This window comes from Salvelinus namaycush, chromosome 1, assembly GCF_016432855.1.
Source record: "Salvelinus namaycush isolate Seneca chromosome 1, SaNama_1.0, whole genome shotgun sequence".
Taxonomy (NCBI): Eukaryota; Metazoa; Chordata; class Actinopteri; order Salmoniformes; family Salmonidae; genus Salvelinus; species Salvelinus namaycush.
In genome coordinates this window covers 66,440,306-66,458,202 of record NC_052307.1, presented here as the reverse complement: position 1 = coordinate 66,458,202, position 17,897 = coordinate 66,440,306, and the positions used below count along the sequence as shown (strand labels likewise).

The 17,897-nt window shown below is 40.2% G+C and overlaps 1 protein-coding gene across 1 annotated transcript; it reads left to right on the top strand.

Moving 5' to 3' along the window:
* The first annotated feature begins 9,561 nt into the window (after window positions 1-9,561).
* LOC120056417 (interferon regulatory factor 8-like) lies at window positions 9,562-15,989 on the top strand. Its single transcript, XM_039004577.1, has 9 exons — window positions 9,562-9,662; window positions 9,877-10,050; window positions 11,688-11,871; window positions 12,160-12,263; window positions 12,511-12,619; window positions 13,354-13,401; window positions 13,515-13,919; window positions 14,112-14,227; window positions 14,758-15,989. The coding sequence occupies exons 2-9, from the start codon at window positions 9,877-9,879 to the stop codon at window positions 14,953-14,955; spliced, it is 1,338 nt and encodes a 445-aa protein (XP_038860505.1). The 5' UTR covers window positions 9,562-9,662; the 3' UTR covers window positions 14,956-15,989.
* Window positions 15,990-17,897: the final 1,908 nt, after the last annotated feature.

Below are 17,897 nucleotides of genomic sequence, written 5' to 3'. Positions count from 1 at the left end.
GAATGGTTGTAGTTGTCTTCATTGATCACACCTTTGATTACACATTGGATAGATATTATGGAAATTATAGATTTTCTATCCATTTTGTTGGGTAATGTAAGTGTATTGCCTAATGTGAAAACTGTAATCTACTGTAATTTACAGGACTGTAGCATATTACTTTCATCACTTCTAAGGGTGATTCGAAACATGTATGTTGCATTGTTTGGTATTGGATTAACTGGTAGTTAAAATGACTAGATTGAAACGATATCAATGTTGTGTTTTGGGGATTAAACCAATGTTCTCATTGCATTTCACAAATGTATATTTTGAATCAATGGTTGAGTGGTGAGAGATGTTTACATTCCAAATCAATGCACAATGACAGGTTTTGAATGAAAGACTGTTACAAGTGTGACCAGTTAAGAGTTTTGAAAATGTACCACACACTTGTGAAAATAGTACCAAAGCGCAATTTAAAAAAATATTAAATACAAAACTGAAATGTCATAATTGTATACCTCTCCACCCCACTGAGTTGGTGGAAGCACCTTTGACAGCAATTACAGCCGTGAGTCGGTTGGGATAGGTCTCTACCAACTTTGCGCACCTATATTTGGCAATATTTGACCATTCTTCTTTGCAAAACTGTTCAAGCTCTTTCAAGTTCCTTGGGGAGCGTTGATGGACAGCAATCTTCAAGTCATGCTGCAAAGTTTCGATTGTATTTAGGTCAGGGCTCTGACTGGGCCACTCAAGGAAATGTTCCTTTTTATTCCTTAGCCACTCCACTGCAGCTTTGGCTGTGTGCTTCGGGTTGTTGTCGTGCTGAAAGGTGAACTTCCCACCGAGTTTCAGCTTTCTTGCAGAGGGTAGCAGGTTTTCCTCAAGGACTTTTCTGTACATTGCTCCGTTAATTTTACCTTCTATCCTGATCAGTCCCTGACGACGAGAAACATCCCCATAACATGATGCTGCCACCACCATGCTTCACATTAGGGATAGTGTTCTTTGGGTGATGTGCCGTGTAGGGTTTGCACCAAACATAAAGCTTTACATTTAGTCCAAATAGTTTCATTTTCATTTTGTCAGAACACAAACATTTTGACCACATGGTTACAGAATCTCCCAAGTGCTTCAAGGGGTATTCAAGGCATTTAAAATATTTTTATACCCATCCCCTGATCTGTGCCTTTCCACAACTTTGTCCAAGAGTTCTTTTGAAAGCTCCCTGGTGCTTATGGTTGAGTGTTTGCTTTGCAATTCACTACCCAGCAGAGGGAACCTACAGGAAGGAGGTCAGAGACCTGGCCGTGTGTTGCCAGGACAACAACCTCTCCCTCAACGTAATCAAGACAAAGGAGATGATTGTGGACTACAGGAAAAGGAGGACCAAGCACACCCCCATTCTCATCGACAGGGCTGCAGTGGAGCAGGTTGAGAGCTTCAAGTTCCTTGGTGTCCACATCACCAACAAACTAACATGGTCCAAGCACACCAAGGCAGTCGTGAAGAGGGTACGACAAAACCTATTCCCCCTCAAGAGACTGAAAATATTTGTCATGGGTCCTCAGATCCTCAAAAAGTTCCACAGCTGCAACATCAAAAGTGTCCTGACAGGTTGCATCACTGCCTGGTGTAACAACTGCTCGACCTCCGACTGCAAGGCACTACAGAGGGTAGTGTGTACGGCCCAGTACATCACTGGGGCCAAGCTTACTGCCATCCAGGACCTCTATACCAGGCTGTGTCAGAGGAAGGCCCTAAAAATAGTCAAAGACTCCAGCCACCTTAGTCATAGACTGTTCTCTCTGCTACCGCATGGCAAGCGGTACCGGAGTGCCAAGTCTAGGTCCAAGAGGCTTCTAAACAGCTTCTACCCCGAAGCCGTAAGACTCCTGAAAATCTAATCAAATGGCTACCCAGACTATTTGCATTGCCCCCTCTTATGCTGCTGCTACTCTCTGTTATTATTATCTATGCATAATCACTTTAATAACTCTACCTACATTAACATATTACCTAAATTAACTTAACTAACCGGTGCCCCCGCATATTGACTCTGTACCGGTACCCCCTGTATATAGCCTCGCTATTGTTATTTCTTTAATTATTTGTTACTTTTATTTATTATTTTTTAGGTATTTTTCTTAACTGCATTGTTGGTTAAGGGCTTGTAAGTAAGCATGTAAGGTCTACACCTGTTGAATTCGGCGCATGTGACAAATACAATTTGATTTGATTTGAACTGCTGAATTTATCCTGCAATCATGCAAATCACTACATTTTAACACAGATATAGGCCAATAAACTTAGTGTGTGATTTTGAAGGTGATTGGTTACACCTGATGTAATTCAGGATTGTTATCACTTATCTAACCAAGATTTTCAGTTACATTTTTTACAAATAGATTTAATGAAAAATTCCAGAATATTTTTTTCACTTGGTAGTTGTGGGGTAGGATATGTAAATCAATGGGGAAAAATTACATTTTAATTCCAGTCTATGAGCCGAAAATGTTGAAAGGGGGAGTAGACTTTCTATATCTACCTCAAATACCTCATACCACTGCACATTGACCTGGTACTTCCTGTATATACACTATATATTTACTTTTGAGATTTTTGTCATTAAGCAGACGCTCTAATCCAGAGCGATTTACAGTAGAGTGCATACGTACTGGTCCCCCGTGGGAATCGAACCCACAACCCTGGCGTTGCAAGTGACCTGCTCTACCAACTGAGCTACACAGGACCTATATAAAAGTATGTGGACACCCCTTCAAATGAGTGGATTCGGCTATTTCAGCCACACCTGTTGCTGACAAGTGTATAAAATTGAGCACACCGCCATGCAATCTCCATAGACAAACATTGGCAGTAGAATGGCCTTACTGAAGGGCTCAGTGACTTTCAATGTGGCACCATCATAGGATGCCAACTTTCCAACAAGTCAGTTCTTCAAATTTCTGCCCTGCTAGAGCTGCCCCGGTCAACTGTAAGTGTTGTTATTGTGAAGTGGAAACATCTAGGAACAACAAAGGCTCAGCTCCGAAGTGGTAGACCATGCAAGCTCACAGAATGGGGACCACCGAGTGCTGAAGCACGTAGCGCATAAAATCATCTGTCCTCAGTTGCAACACTCATTACAGAGTTCCAAACTGCCTCTGGAAGCAACATCAGCACAATAACTGTTTGTCTGGAGCGTCATGAAAAGGGTTTCCATGGCCGAGCAGCCGCACACAAGCTTAAAACTTCTTATGGCTGAGATCCCGTTAACGGGATCGACTTGACAACAGCCAGTGAAAGTGCAGAGCGCCAAATTCAAACAACAGAAATCTCATAATTAAAATTCCTCAAACATACAAGTATTTTACAACATTTTAAAGATAAACTTGTTGTTAATCCCACCACAGTGTCCGATTTCATCTGATTATGTTAGGTCAGTACCTAGTCACAGAAAAACATAGACATTTTTCCAGCCAAAGAGAGGAGTCACAAAAAGCAGAAATAGAGATAGAATTAATCACTAACCTTTGATGATCTTCATCAGATGACACTCATAGGACTTCATGTTACACAATACATGTATGTTTTGTTCGATAAAGTTCTTATTTATTTCCAAAAATCTTAGTTTACATTGGCTCGTTATGTTCAGTAATGTTTTGCCTCCAAAACATCCGGTGATTTTGCAGAGAGCCACATCAATTTACAGAAATACTCATAATAAACATTGATAAAAGATACAAGTATTATACATGGATTTTAGATAAACTTCTCCTTAATGCAACCGCTGTGTCAGATTTAAAAAAAACTTCACGGAAAAAGCACACCATGCTATAATCTGAGTACAGCGCTCAGAGACCAAAACAAGCCATACAGATATCTGCCATGTTGTGGAGTCAACAGAAGTAAGAAATAGCATTATAAATATTAACTTACCTTTGAAGATCTTCATCAGAATGCACTCCCAGGAATCCCAGTTCCACAATAAATGTTTGTTTTATTCGATAACGTCCATAATTTATGTCCAAATACCTCCTTTTTGTTTGTGCGTTTAATTCCATAATCCAAATTGATGACGCGCAGGCCAGACGAAAAGTTAAAAAATTCCATTACAGTTCGTAGAAACATGTCAAATGATGTAGAATATAGAATCAATCTTTAGGATGTTTTTAACATAAATCTTCAATAATGTTTCAACCAGAGAATTCCTTTGTCTGTAGAAATGCGATGGAACGCAGCTAACTCTCACGGGGCGCGCCTGAGTGAGCTCGTGGCACCTTGCCAGAGCCCTGACTCAATCAGCTCTTACTCCCTCATCCTTCACAGTAGAAGCATCAAACAAGGTTCTAAAGACTGTTGACATCTAGTGGAAGCCTTAGGAGGTGCAATATGACCCCAAAGACACTGTATATTGGATAGGCAAACCTACAAACCTCAGATTTCCCACTTCCTGGTTGGATTCTTTCTCAGGTTTTTGCCTGCCATATGAGTTCTGTTATACTAACAGACATCATTCAAACAGTTTTAGAAACTTCAGAGTGTTTTCTATCCAAATCTACTAATAATATGCATATCTTAGCTTCTGGGACTGAGTAGCAGGCAGTTTACTCTGGGCACCTTATTCATCCAAGCTACTCAATACTGCCCCCAGCCATAAGAAGTTAATAAGATCACCATGCGCTATGCCAAGCGTCGGCTGGAGTGGTGTAAAGCTCGCCGCCATTGGACTCTGGAGCAGTGGAAACTCGTTCTCTGGAGTGATGACAGAAACAGAAAAATCTGGATTTGGCAGATGCCAGGAGAACGCTACCTGCCCCAATGCTTAGTGCCAACTGTAAAGTTTGGTGGAGGAAGAATAATAGTCTGGGGCTGTTTTTCATTGCTAGGTCTAGGCCCATTAGTTCCAGTGAAGAAAAATCTTAACACTACAGCATACAATGACATTCTAGTGATTCTGTTTCCAACTTTGTGGCAACAGTTTGGGGAAGGACCTTTCCTGTTTCAGCATGACAATACCCCTGTGCACAAAGCGAGGTCCATACAGAAATGGTTTGTCAAGATCGGCGTGGAAGAACTTGACTGGCCTGCCAAGAGCCCTGTCCTCAACCCCATCAAACACTTTTGGGAGGAATTGGAACACCGACTGCAAGCCAGGCCTAATCGCCAAAACATCAGTGCCCGACCTCACTAATGTCCCCCGCAGCAATGTTCCAACATCTAGTGGAAAGCCATCCCAGAAGAGTGGAGGCAGCACATGGGGGAACCACTCCATATTAATGACCATGATTTTGGAATGAGATGTTCGATGATCAGCTGTCCACATACTTTTGGTCATGTAGTGTAGCTCCATTCTTGTGTATTTTTTTCCTCGTGTTACCATTTAAAAAATATATGTGTTTTTACTCTGCATCGTTGGGAAGGCCGCGTAAATAAGAATTTCACGATTCAGTCTACACCTGTTGTATTCAGCACATGTGACAAATAAACTATTATTTGTGTATGTGTTAGGGAAAGACCCAGAGATGGAGGGTTGGTCAGAGACAGAGTGCCTTCGCCGTGCCACCCCAGACTGGCATGGACACAGTAGTAACAATTAGTGTTCTGTTCCCCTCAGTGAGAAGTCCTTCTTTGACCCAGAGACCATGCCACCCCCAGCTTCCCCAAACAGTCCCCCCCCTATACAGACTCCACCCCCGCTGTACAGGTGAGCCCAGACCACGACATGGCTCAAATCCTCAAAACGCACCCTTGACATGTGACCTTACCTCCACCACAACTGCTTTTCTCAGTTTCGAAATGATACATACAAAGGCTGTCTGAATACAGTACTGAGGATGGGGCACAACAAGTTAACCCTCTCCTCCAACATTCAGTCCTGTAGTATCTGTTGAAACCACTGAACCATTCCTGTGTAGTTTTAATATTAGTCAGATGAAATCAGCTCTCTGCTGTAGGGCAGGCTATTTTTAGCATATACATGGAGTGTACAAAACATTAGGAACGACTTCCTATTACTGAGTTGCATCCCTTTTGCCCTCAGAACAACCTCAATTCGTCGGGGCTTGGACTACAAGGTGTCGAAAGTGCTCCACAGGGATGCTGGCCCATGTTGACTCCAATGCTTCCCACAGTTGGCTGGATGTCCTTTGGGTGGTGAACCATTCTTTTTTTATAAGATTTTATAAACAATACAAAACATACACACAAATGACAACATCATACACACATGAACTACATCCCACCAGGCTAGACACACTAGCACATACCCCCATCTCCAGGGCCCACATCATTTCCCGCCACATGGCCTGAAACTGCACCATTTTGTTTCTCTCCATAGCCCACGCATTTTCAATATTTAAATGATAAATCTTTCAATTTTTCCATTGTGTTAATGATGGCGGATTGATTGATTTCCAAGTTTTTTGTATCCATTTTTTCAAGATGAGTGATGAGAAGAGAATCGTCCAACCCATCGGGTACCTCACTACACCCCCATATGCCATGTCTTGAAATATGCAGACAGACAGATTAAAATTAAGTTTACATTGCAATACTTCTGACAGCCAACTTTCTACCTCCGTCCACAACTTCCGGACTTCATAAAAAGCATGGATTATTAAGTCATTATTTGTTTAACACTTAAGACATGATTCTGCCGTTGTACTGTATAATTTGTGAATTTTGTCTCTTGCATAATAATTTCTATACATTATCTTATACTGGATTAAGTATACTTTTTTGTTAGCTGTAATTTCATTAGTTATGCTAACATTCCTTCCATCTTGTGCCAACATCAGTTTTTTAAAGTTGGTTTCAATAGTTTCTATTTTTCTCTAAGAGATTGTCAGTTGGATATGCTCTCTGCAAGGTTTTGTATATCTTCCCTATCATATGAACATCCTTTTTCTGACAAATAAGATTCCCTCAAGGTTGCTGTGATGTCCAAACGTTTTCAAATATACATTTTGTGATATCTAACTTTTAAGTTGCATGTATTTGTAATTCTGTCATGGAAATAAATGTATTTCTGTTATCAAGTCATTTACGGTTTCTATGCCTTTAGTTTTCCATGTCGACCAATTTATCGGTGAATTCTGAAAAGCTGTCCAAGGATTGTTCCATAAGGTTGTGTTTTTAAGAAGTGATATTGGTTCTTCTAGAATACGTATAATTTTCTCCCATGTTGTGATAGTGTTCCTTATCCTTTGAAAATAGACATGCAAAAATATTCTGGGGATGAGCATGCACATCTTCAATATGTACCCATTGTTCCTTTTTAGTGCATTTAACTATCTGCTGCAAAGTAAAAGCCTTGAGTGGCAAGTTGATACAATACCATGTCTGGAAGGTTAAAACCAACATCAGAAGATGTAAAAGTTTCCTTTTTATTCTATGCATTTCATTTTCCCATATAAAGTCTTATGACTGAGTACACTTTTTTTATGACTCTTCGGTGGGGTAATTGGTATTACTGAAAATAAATACAAAAACCTTGTCAGCCATGCCATTATAAAGAGGTTAATTCTACCTGTAAGATTTATGGGAAGATTATTGAATTTAATTAGATCTGCTTTCATATGGTTGAGTAATGGAATAAAGTTATCTGTTTAAATGTGTAGTTTGTTGTCACTTATTAAGTATCCTAAATATTTAATATTTTTTGTGGTCCACTTAAAGTATTGCTGTAAATCGAGACAATTAAATTTAAAAGAATCCTATTGCCGTAATTATTTTTTCTTCCCGAAGTTAATTTTATATCCTGAGAGTTTTGAATATTCTGTAAATATTTTTAACAAAGGGGGCATTGAGTTTTCAATATTGGTCAGGTATATCAAGAGATCATCTGCCAATAAGATTAGTTTATGGTCATGTTTACCAATACCTGTTATGTTTGGGTCCTGTCTAATTATTTCTGCAAGTGGTTTAATTGCCACTGCAAACAGGAGGGGGGAGAGGGGACATCCCTGTTTTGTGATCCTTTCTAAAGCAATTTCATCAGATATTGTGTTATTTGTTTGTATTTTTACTTTAGAACAATTATACAATATTTTTATTAAATGTATTATTACAGCTGGAAAGTTGAAAATTTCGAAACTTTTTTTTCCGAAAAGGGCATTCATTGACGGTTGACTCTTTTTGGCATCAACAACCATTACTGATAAATCTGTATCTTGTTTTTTTGTGTATTGTATTAAACTGAAACATGTTCTTGTATTTTTTGTAGGTGTTTATTTTTAATAAACCCTTTTTGATTGATATGTATCAAGTCTGATAAGACATTTGCCATTCTATTGTTTATAAGCTTTAATATTTTGTCATAATTTATTAAACTTATGGGTCAATAATCAGCAGGGAACTCTCCACATTTTCCTGATTTTAATATAACTGAAATAACTGTTTGATACATGGAACTAGGAAGTACTGGTTTGAGTGACGTGTGTTGTCACTTGTATAAATAGGGGGGCTACTTTGTCACCAAATGTTGAATAGAATTCTATGGGAAAGCCATCCATTCCTGATGCTTTTCTCCATGTGAATGTTTTAACACTATCTAATATCTCTGTTTTTTGTGATTATTTTTTGTCTTGCTTCAGAGTTGTTATAGGATATAGGATCAGTCCAACTGTTGTTTAATTCTGATTTATATACATTTTCATAGAAGCTTTTAAAATTGAAATGAATCATGGTGAACCATTTTTGATATACACGGGAAACTGTTGAGTGTGAAAAACCCAGCAGCGTTGCAGTTCTTGATACACTCAAATCAGTGCGCCTGGCATCTACTACCATACCCCATTCAACCTCTGAATGGCACACATACATAAATCATATCTCAAAGCTTAAAAATCCTTCTTCAACCTGTCTCCTTCCCTTCATCTATACTGATTGAAGTGGATTTAACAGGTGACATCATAATTGGGTCATAGCTTTCACCTGGTCAGTCTATGTCATGGAAAGAGCAGGTGTTCCTAATGTTTTGTGTATAGTCCTTTCAGTATAAGGGCTATGAATAAGCATGTTGGCATTAGAGACTTTGTCTTTTTTTTGGACATTCTTATTCTCACGAAATAAAAACTAATTCACATGGTAACATGATAAACACTTTATAATTGCATCTATTTCAGAGTACATATCGCTCCAACATAGCCAACATGAAAGTCACTCTGCCTACACCTACAGTTGTTTGAATGCAGCCTGGGCTGTAGTAAAACCTGCACCAGTGGGGTGACGAAGGAGCAATACCTGTTGGGCCGACCTTTACAGTAAAATGTAATGTTATGACGCTGTGAAATTCCCTTTATCCTTTACTAATTATTATCCAGGATTGTTCAATACCCCGCCGTCTGTAGCCAACTGTGGCATAGACCCTACTACGATATCTCATGTCAGATGATTTCTTGTAAATGCCCATGCTTCGAAGAACAAGACTTCCGAATTGGTTTATCTATAAGTATTTCCCGAACCTGATTGGATACAAGTGAAACGCATCTGTCCAATCAGCTTGCAGTCAATGCTTCATTCATCTGAAAGAAGAGATTAAACTGTATGCGAGTAAAGATTTATTCTATTGACTCTGAGACAACGACTTGGTGTTAAGGTTTAAAAGTCTTCAATAATCTATTTGAAGGATATCACAAGGATATCTAAAGGACGTATCAATACAAAAATAAAAGGTAAGATTTAGTTGTCTTTGTTTAAACTCTTCAAGAGTGGTCCCTTGTAAGCTATATAAAAAGATAGTTGTTTTGAAATAATAAACCAATATTATCTTGTTTTACTTTTTGCTCTCTCTCTCTTGAAATAAGTTCCTAATTATCACAAACAAGCATCAAATTAAAACAAACGTTCAGCTCATACAGTGACATGTCTTGTGAATGTTTATGACAGATGTCAGTAAACCCGGGCGGTCGGAGGCTGAAACAGTGGCTAGTTGAGCAGATCCAGAGCGGTCAGTACCCGGGGCTGCTCTGGGAGGACGACAGCCGCACTATGTTCCGCATCCCCTGGAAACATGCTGGGAAGCAGGATTACAACCAGGAGGTCGACGCTTCTATCTTCAAGGTAGGTTCATTGGCTCAAATTTCAAACGAGGATTTTGTTGATAGCGGTAGATTTGAGAGCATATTTAGATCACCGATATGTGTCGCCTTCCGCACCACTTTTGGAGAGACATATAGCACAAACTTCTTCTTTTTTCACCTACAAATAGAGCAGGTGTGAATTACGTTTTGTTGGTTTAACTAAAACATTCTCACCACCTGTAACGCGCATAAATAGGCTACACATTAATTGTTTAATATGCGCCTACAAATAGAACGAGTGTGCATTACGTGCTGTTGGTTTATTAACACATCCTCACCATCTGTAACGCACATAAATAGGCTACAGAGTATGATGACATAATTGACAATACGTTGATCTATGAGTCATGGGGCTCTATTTTAACAAACCTAACAAAATGTTAAATCCAAGTGCTGGCAGTATCTCTTGGTCTGGGGGTGTGTCAGAAACATGTGTGCTGTTTTCACAGCCAGAATTATAAGCACAATAGCTGGCAGTGGCACGAAAGGGCTGGGTTTTGATAAATACACAAGTTGTAGGTGTGACAAGGGCTTGACCCCTCAATGCATTGCATGGCTTAATAATGCACGTATTTGTCTCAAGTTCTGTAGGTTATTGATGATCTTTGTATTGTCATCAACTCCAATTCGGCTGTGGGCATGGACTATTCTCGTTCTGATCCATTGTGGATTTATACTACAGCTTATTAAATAGCATAGGCTACAGTAATAAGTAATAGCAACAGTAAAAAAACATATGAGTTAGCTCAATAGTCTATGTTTGGAATGGTGTCAGTCAACAGTGTTGTAATTGGCTTCAACGAGCCTAGCCTATAGCCTACATGTCTTTACGCATCGCACTTCATCTAAAATAAAAAATACCAGGCTCCCACAAATCGCATTGTATGTGTGAGGCACGTTATCAATAAGCAAAATATAGCCTAGGCCTACCGTTGATTATGCATTATAGGACTGAATAATTTTAATACGTTTGGAGGAGTGTGTCTTTGGTAACCAGATGAAATGCACTCTGTGGAGATGAGGATGGATACTTGAACAAGCGAAATTAACTATGCAGGTATGTGAATTGTGAAAAAGCATGAGGGCCAAATATTTCTAAGCACTCTCAGCATACCATTTAAAACCCCTTTTTCCATTGGCTACTTGGCTAATGGCCCGGATAAAAAGATGCATCTATGCAATGCTGCTAAATCGGCCTTGAATAAGGGGAGGCTATGCTGGAGCCAGCTAAAATAGAGCCCATGGTCACAAGAAGTCAAGCAGAGAGAAATTACATTGAAAATCTAATATCTTTGTGTAATTATATGTAATTATAACTTAACAGTTAACAAATAATTTAAACCAGAACCTGTCCAGTTTCATGTCATTACAATTCAACCTTTTGTTTTATGTAACCTACCTGTATTTATCATGTGATTAATTGTATTCTGGCTATCAAAGTAGTTGAATTCTAATTACTTCTATGTATGGCTTCATCGTGGACTTTTCTAATCTCTTTCGTTCAGTTCCAGACCTTTTTGAATATAACAAGTTGTTGATAGCACCAGCAGGTATGTGTTATGTTTGGATGTGTGTTACTATGACTCTCGTTCTAATGCACCTGCTCCCTCCCTGCAGGCCTGGGCTGTGTTTAAGGGGAAGTTTAAGGAGGGGGAGAAGGCTGAGCCTGCTACATGGAAGACCAGGCTGCGGTGTGCCCTGAATAAGAGCCCTGACTTCGAGGAGGTGGGAGACAGGTCCCAGCTGGACATCTCTGAGCCCTACAAGGTGTACCGCATCGTCCCCGAGGAGGAGCAGAAGAGTGAGTTCATATTTCACTATGGAGACATTAGAATAATGAACATTATAAATACCTGTATTGAATGGATGGAGAGTCAAATTGCACCCATGCCCAAATTATCTATTAAAAGTCACTAATGTTTCAGCAGCAGGATGTTGCCTTGATCAGAGTTGAAAACTTAGAAACCTGGACAAAGACAGCTTGCTGCTGAGACTTGATTTACATTTGACCATCAGCCTTTTCCCGTAGTAAATATAAAAAATAGCTGTGACAATAATACTTACAACCATGCTGTCCCCTCTGCTCCAGCAGGTAAAAGTGCAGCAGCAGCTTTGACATCTAGCCCTGGTGACATTACTGACATGGACTGCAGCTCTGCAGACCTGGAGGAGCTCATCAAAGAGGTGAAACAGGTATGCTTTTCTTTTTTCCATCCATTTCTTCCTTTCCTCTCTCTATCTATATTTCTCACCAACTTTACTCTCTCTGTTTTTCTCTGTTTTCTTGATTTACTGTCACTCAAGTTCTCTCCTTTTCTGTCTCTATCCTCCACTATCAACTATCTTAACTCTTCTGTTTCTAAATATGTATGATTATATGTATGATTGTTGATGTATGGTTATTAGAGACTAATTGCATGGTGTGTCATTCCATTGTCAGTCTTCCAGTGATGAGTACCTTGGCATCGTCAAGAGGAGCCACTCTCCCCAGGAGGATGGCTGTAGGATGCAGCCCAGCCCAGAGTACTGGTCCCAGGGCAGCGTCAGTGGTAAGGGTCTTTCTCCACTCAGTCAACTGTTCTTTTCTTTAGCAGTGTCATCCAATCTAGTGGATTATCGCCAACATGCAGTGGTGTCATGTCCATTTTAACACGTTCATACAGTGGCGACTGGAACATATATGTATGTGAATTATCTGATCTATCTAATTAGTTAGCAAACGCTTATACATCATTTTGTCCTTTGTTAAAAGTATCTGTCTAGCTGTTTTCCATGAGAACATTTTTTAAGGTGTGTAGAGAATGTTTGCATGTTTATGTCTCCTGTATCAAAATGGGCATTATTGTAGTATGTTCTATGAGGCTACAGTTCCTCCTTTGTGAGAGGTTGCGATTTATTCATTTAAAAATAACTGCATATATAGCGAGGCAAAACTCTGCGACATTACCTTGCAGTTATGGCTTCTAACACAGGCTTGTTGACATGATTCTAGAATTCTAGAGGGGGAACGATTTGCTCATTTCCTTTAGCACTTTGCTGACTAAGGTGTTTTTTGTTCTTGGTCACGCCGCCTGTGAGTCTGTTGTGCTTGACGGGCTGTATTTTTTGATGAAATGACAAATCATGACATGATAGAGGGGTCAGATGTTTTTCACGGTCACTCAAGATCATTGCATCTTAACGAGCATGCTGCATATGTAAGAGGAAGGCAATATTTGAATTTTATGATAGAAAATATCTATACCACAAAGTCAGTTATCTTTTTTTTTTTATTACCCTGCAGTCTTCCCGGGGCATCAAGATCCCTCGCCGATGGGTTCTTTCAATGCCGGTATGTTTCCTCAGTATTTCTAAATACAAATGTATTTATTTCCATTACTCTTGCGAGACTTAATAGAAGACAATGCGGTGGCTTTCTCAACACTTTCCTCCCTCTGTTTCCAGCCTTCTCCCAGATGATCATTAACTTCTTCTATGGTGGGAAGCTGATGGACAGCGTGGTGACATCTCATGCTGATGGCTGTCGTATCTCTCCGGGTCAGCCTCCCTTGGTACAGCACAGGTCCCCCTACGGTCTCGCAGACAGCTTGCAGAACGTCCGTTTCCCTCCCGCTGAGCTCATCGAGGTTGAGCGCCAACGCCATGTCACCCGCAAGCTCCTGGGCCACCTGGAGAGGGGCGTGCTGGTCCGTGCTAACCGCGAGGGCATCTTCATCAAGAGGCTGTGCCAGAGTCGTGTGTTCTGGAGCGGGCAGGGGGGATTGGGCCCCCACTACAGCCATGGGGGGCCCTGCAAACTGGAGAGAGACGCTGTGGTCAAGATTTTTGACACAGGAAGGTTCTTCCAAGGTGAGGAGGAAGGAACTCATGTTGTTTTTTGATTTAGGATGTTGTGCTCTGAAGAGGACAGGAATACATGTACTCTTTACTGACAGACAGATACTCTTTGGAGTACATGCCTTCACTCATCAGAGTGCAGTTATGATGAAGCATTATCTGTCTGTGTAATAAGTTCTTCTCTGTCTGCTTTGTTTGTCCCAGCTCTCCAGCTGTACCAGGAGGGCCAGCTTCCCGCACCTGACCCCATGGTGACCCTGTGTTTCGGGGAGGAGCTTCATGACCTCAGCACAGCCAAGAGCAAACTTATCATCGTCCAGGTAACAGAGGTTATATCCCCTGGATCACTGAAACATGTGGTATCCACCCTGCACAGTCCCAGAATGTGTTTGAGTAAATAGAGGTAACTTTAGTCTTCAAGGTGATTTGGTCAAAAGGGCACCACTACAATCTTAGAAAAAAGGGTTCCAAAGGGGTTCTTTGGGCTGTCCCCAAACCTTTTTGCTTCCAGATAGAACCCTTTTGGGTTCCATGTAGAACCCTCTGTATAAAAAGGTTCTACATGGAACCAAAAGGGTTCTACCTGCAACTAAAAATGGTTCTTCAAAGGGTTCTCCTATGTGGGCAGTCGAAGAACCCTTTAAGGTTCTAGATAGAAAAAAGGTGCTAAGAGTGTACCATAAAAATACAAACTGAGCTAACAGTTACCTCTCTTCTTCTCTCCCTGTCTGGTTGTGTTCAGATCACTCCAGTCTACTGTCAGAAGTTGGCAGACTGAGCTTACAGTTCCCCCTCTCCTTCTCTCCCTCTCCCCTTCTCTTCTTTTTTCTCTGTCTGTGCTCGGCCACAGGTCACTCCAGTGAACTGTCAGCAGCTGTTGGATGCGGTGAGCATGCGTCGTTCCCAGTACAGCAGTCCTAACCTGGAGATCCAGTCAGACGAGCTGCAGGCCGGGGAACAGATGGCCAGGATCTACCAGGACCTGTGTAGCTACACCGCCCCCCAGAGGGCAGCCTGCTACAGGGACAACATGCCCATCACCGCCTGAACAGAGCACCTTCCTTCACTCCCCCTCATTGATATAACAAGAAAGGACTGACATGAAATATGGTGAAATATGTCACTAACATACGCTTCAGCGTCTCACACCTTTTAGCCCTTGCTTACAGCATTCCAATGCTTTTCAATTCTTCAGAGCCAATGAGCAAGAGCATACTTTGATGAATGGAGAAAGCCAACAAAGCCAATACTTGCAAGGTGTGAACTGATAGGACACAAAGCTATGCAGCTTGGGTGTTACAGAGGCACTGTGTGTCAAGAAAGGGAATTACTATACAACCGTATTACAAATGGTGCTGTAAAGGTATTAAAAGGTTTACTCATCAAATGTACCACCCCAGTAAGTATACCACATGTTTCCCCCAATCCAGAAAAAAAACACAGTAAAAATGTAATACAATTCTGAATAAATAGTGGTTTGAACTATTCTGTCTTGTAAACCTACTATCATCAATGTTATCACTATTCATTTTTAAACAACATGTGGTTAATTTACTACAGCAGTAAATTTGATTGAATAAACCCTGAAGTGTTGAATGTTATATTAGAATTTGTGTCTATCAATTGACTAGCTTTTGTCAGATTTCTCACCTGCTTTTAATGTATTTTTTATGATGGAAAATGTGATTGATATTCAATCCAATAGTCCATACTAGTTATCATATCAAAGTGTATATACATTTAAACATGTTAAATCAGGGGCCAGTATAACTGTAAAATGTCGAACATCCTTAAAACGTTTATATTTTTTCTATTTGTACTCTAGAAACATATTTTTCTTATAATGTATGAGAGATTTTATTTGATATAGATAGGTTTTACTATCGTATTCTGCCCACTGTTTTACTCTCTCTGAATTCATTTTTCAAACTTTGAAATAATATCAAACTTTTCAGTGAATCTCTTAATTTGGCTTGTATTTTATTTATGAGCTGTTATACAGCAATATCTATAAAGTCACTTACTGAAAGTATCATTGTTTGAGGCTTTGATGATGGCTTGAAAACCACAGCTAAAACTATTCAGCACACAATAAACCAGAATAAATTGTAAAATTACATATTTTTCCTGTGTGTGTGTGTGTATTTCATTGAATACTTTGAAAGACGCAGGCGGCCTAAAAAAGCATTTTCCAGAGAAGTGTACCCATACTAGCCACCATAGAATCTCAGTTCCATGGTAGAGGCACCCGTCACCATGCATCCCACAAGTGAAATCACGTGTGTCTGAGTGAGGGAATGAGTATACTAGTAATGGAACAACAGCCAACATTTTCAGAAACCATAGAAAGGATGGACCATAGAGGAGGGAAACTAGTGTCTAGGACATCCCCAGTGAGTAAGACATGGCTGATGGAGAAAGGAGAGAAAGGAGGAAGAGGGCAGAAGAAGAGAGACAAAGGTCTTTGTGATCTCCCCATTCCCTCTGTGGGGGATTCATTTATTGTTCTTCTCATTGGTGGTAACTTCTAGAGAATGGGCTATCTCACATCATGAGAAACTGCTAAATTACAGAAGAACAACCTACACAAACATGCCCACTTAACACCCACACAGATTAGAGTTCTCATGTCACTCAGCACTTATTTATTTGGAATTCAGCGACAAAACATTGCTAACAAGCCGCACTCGTACACTCTCATCACAAATAGTCTAGGTAATGTATTTCACTTGAAACACACTCTCATCACAAATAGTCTAGGTAATGTATTTCACTTGAAACACACTCTCATCACAAATAGTCTAGGTAATGTATTTCACTTGAAACACACTTGTGCCTGATTCACACTACAGGGCTGACAAGAACTGTACTGGGCTGGCTCGGATACATTTTTTTGTGTGTGTGTGTGTGTGTGTGTGTGTGTGTGTGTGTGTGTGTGTGTGTGTGTGTGTGTGTGTGTGTGTGTGTGTGTGTGTGTGTGTGTGTGTGTGTGTTGTCCAGAGACATGTAGAGGTGTTACACATCTGTCAGAACCCCTCTACAGGGTTTCAACAAGCAGGAACTGACTGCAAGCCGTCAGAAACTTTCACAGGAAACCAAGTCTACCCCTCAAATAAGATCTGTCTGAGACTAGGCTCATTTAACCCCCTGTGTCTCTAATATTCAGAAGAATAGAATTGGGTCTATTGCCTCTACTTATGTGATCTGAGCAGGACAAACTCTAGGCCTAATAACTCAGACTTCCTGGTCAGATCAAGTGGTCAGGAAAAACTGCTGTCCCTAGTTATAATGAGACAAGTTGGTTATGGGGGTGTTGAAGTGCACTTATGCACGAAGCACAAGCTTCGATTTTCTGTCTACAGTTGCAGTGTGGTGTCTCCTGTTTTGCAACACTGCCTTGTGGCGTCTGAGGTTTCCCACAATAAATGATCATAAAAAAGCAAGACTTACATTCAACATCAGCGGCTGTGGTGGTATCATACAGACACTACAGTAGTAATTGAATGTAATGGTCTCTACACATGCATTATGCCAGATCTAGAGACACTGACATACACTTCAGCCTCTCACGAACTAACTAGAATCATCAAAGAAATTAAAGATTAAATAAAGAGGAATTACTATGCTCCAAAGTATTTCCTTGAAATCTGCTTTTTCTCTTTCTGGTTTTGTGGCTGGATTTGTTGCTGACTTCTCTTAAAATGAAAAGATGTCTCTGAACTGGGCTGTATAGTCAGCAATAACCACTCCCTTCCCTCACAATGTTTTGGTCTGTGAATCCCCTCATCTTGTTTCATCATATTCACCATTGACACTCAAAAACACAGGAAATAAAAATATGTCCTTTTTCCTATGTGAGCCCAGTTGTATGTAAAAGCAGAACATGAAAGTAAGATTTTCTGTACTGCTATGTTTTCCATTTATTTAATTTTGATGTGAAACAAGAATTGCATTCATTCAGTTATACGTAACTAGGCTACATATGAGACT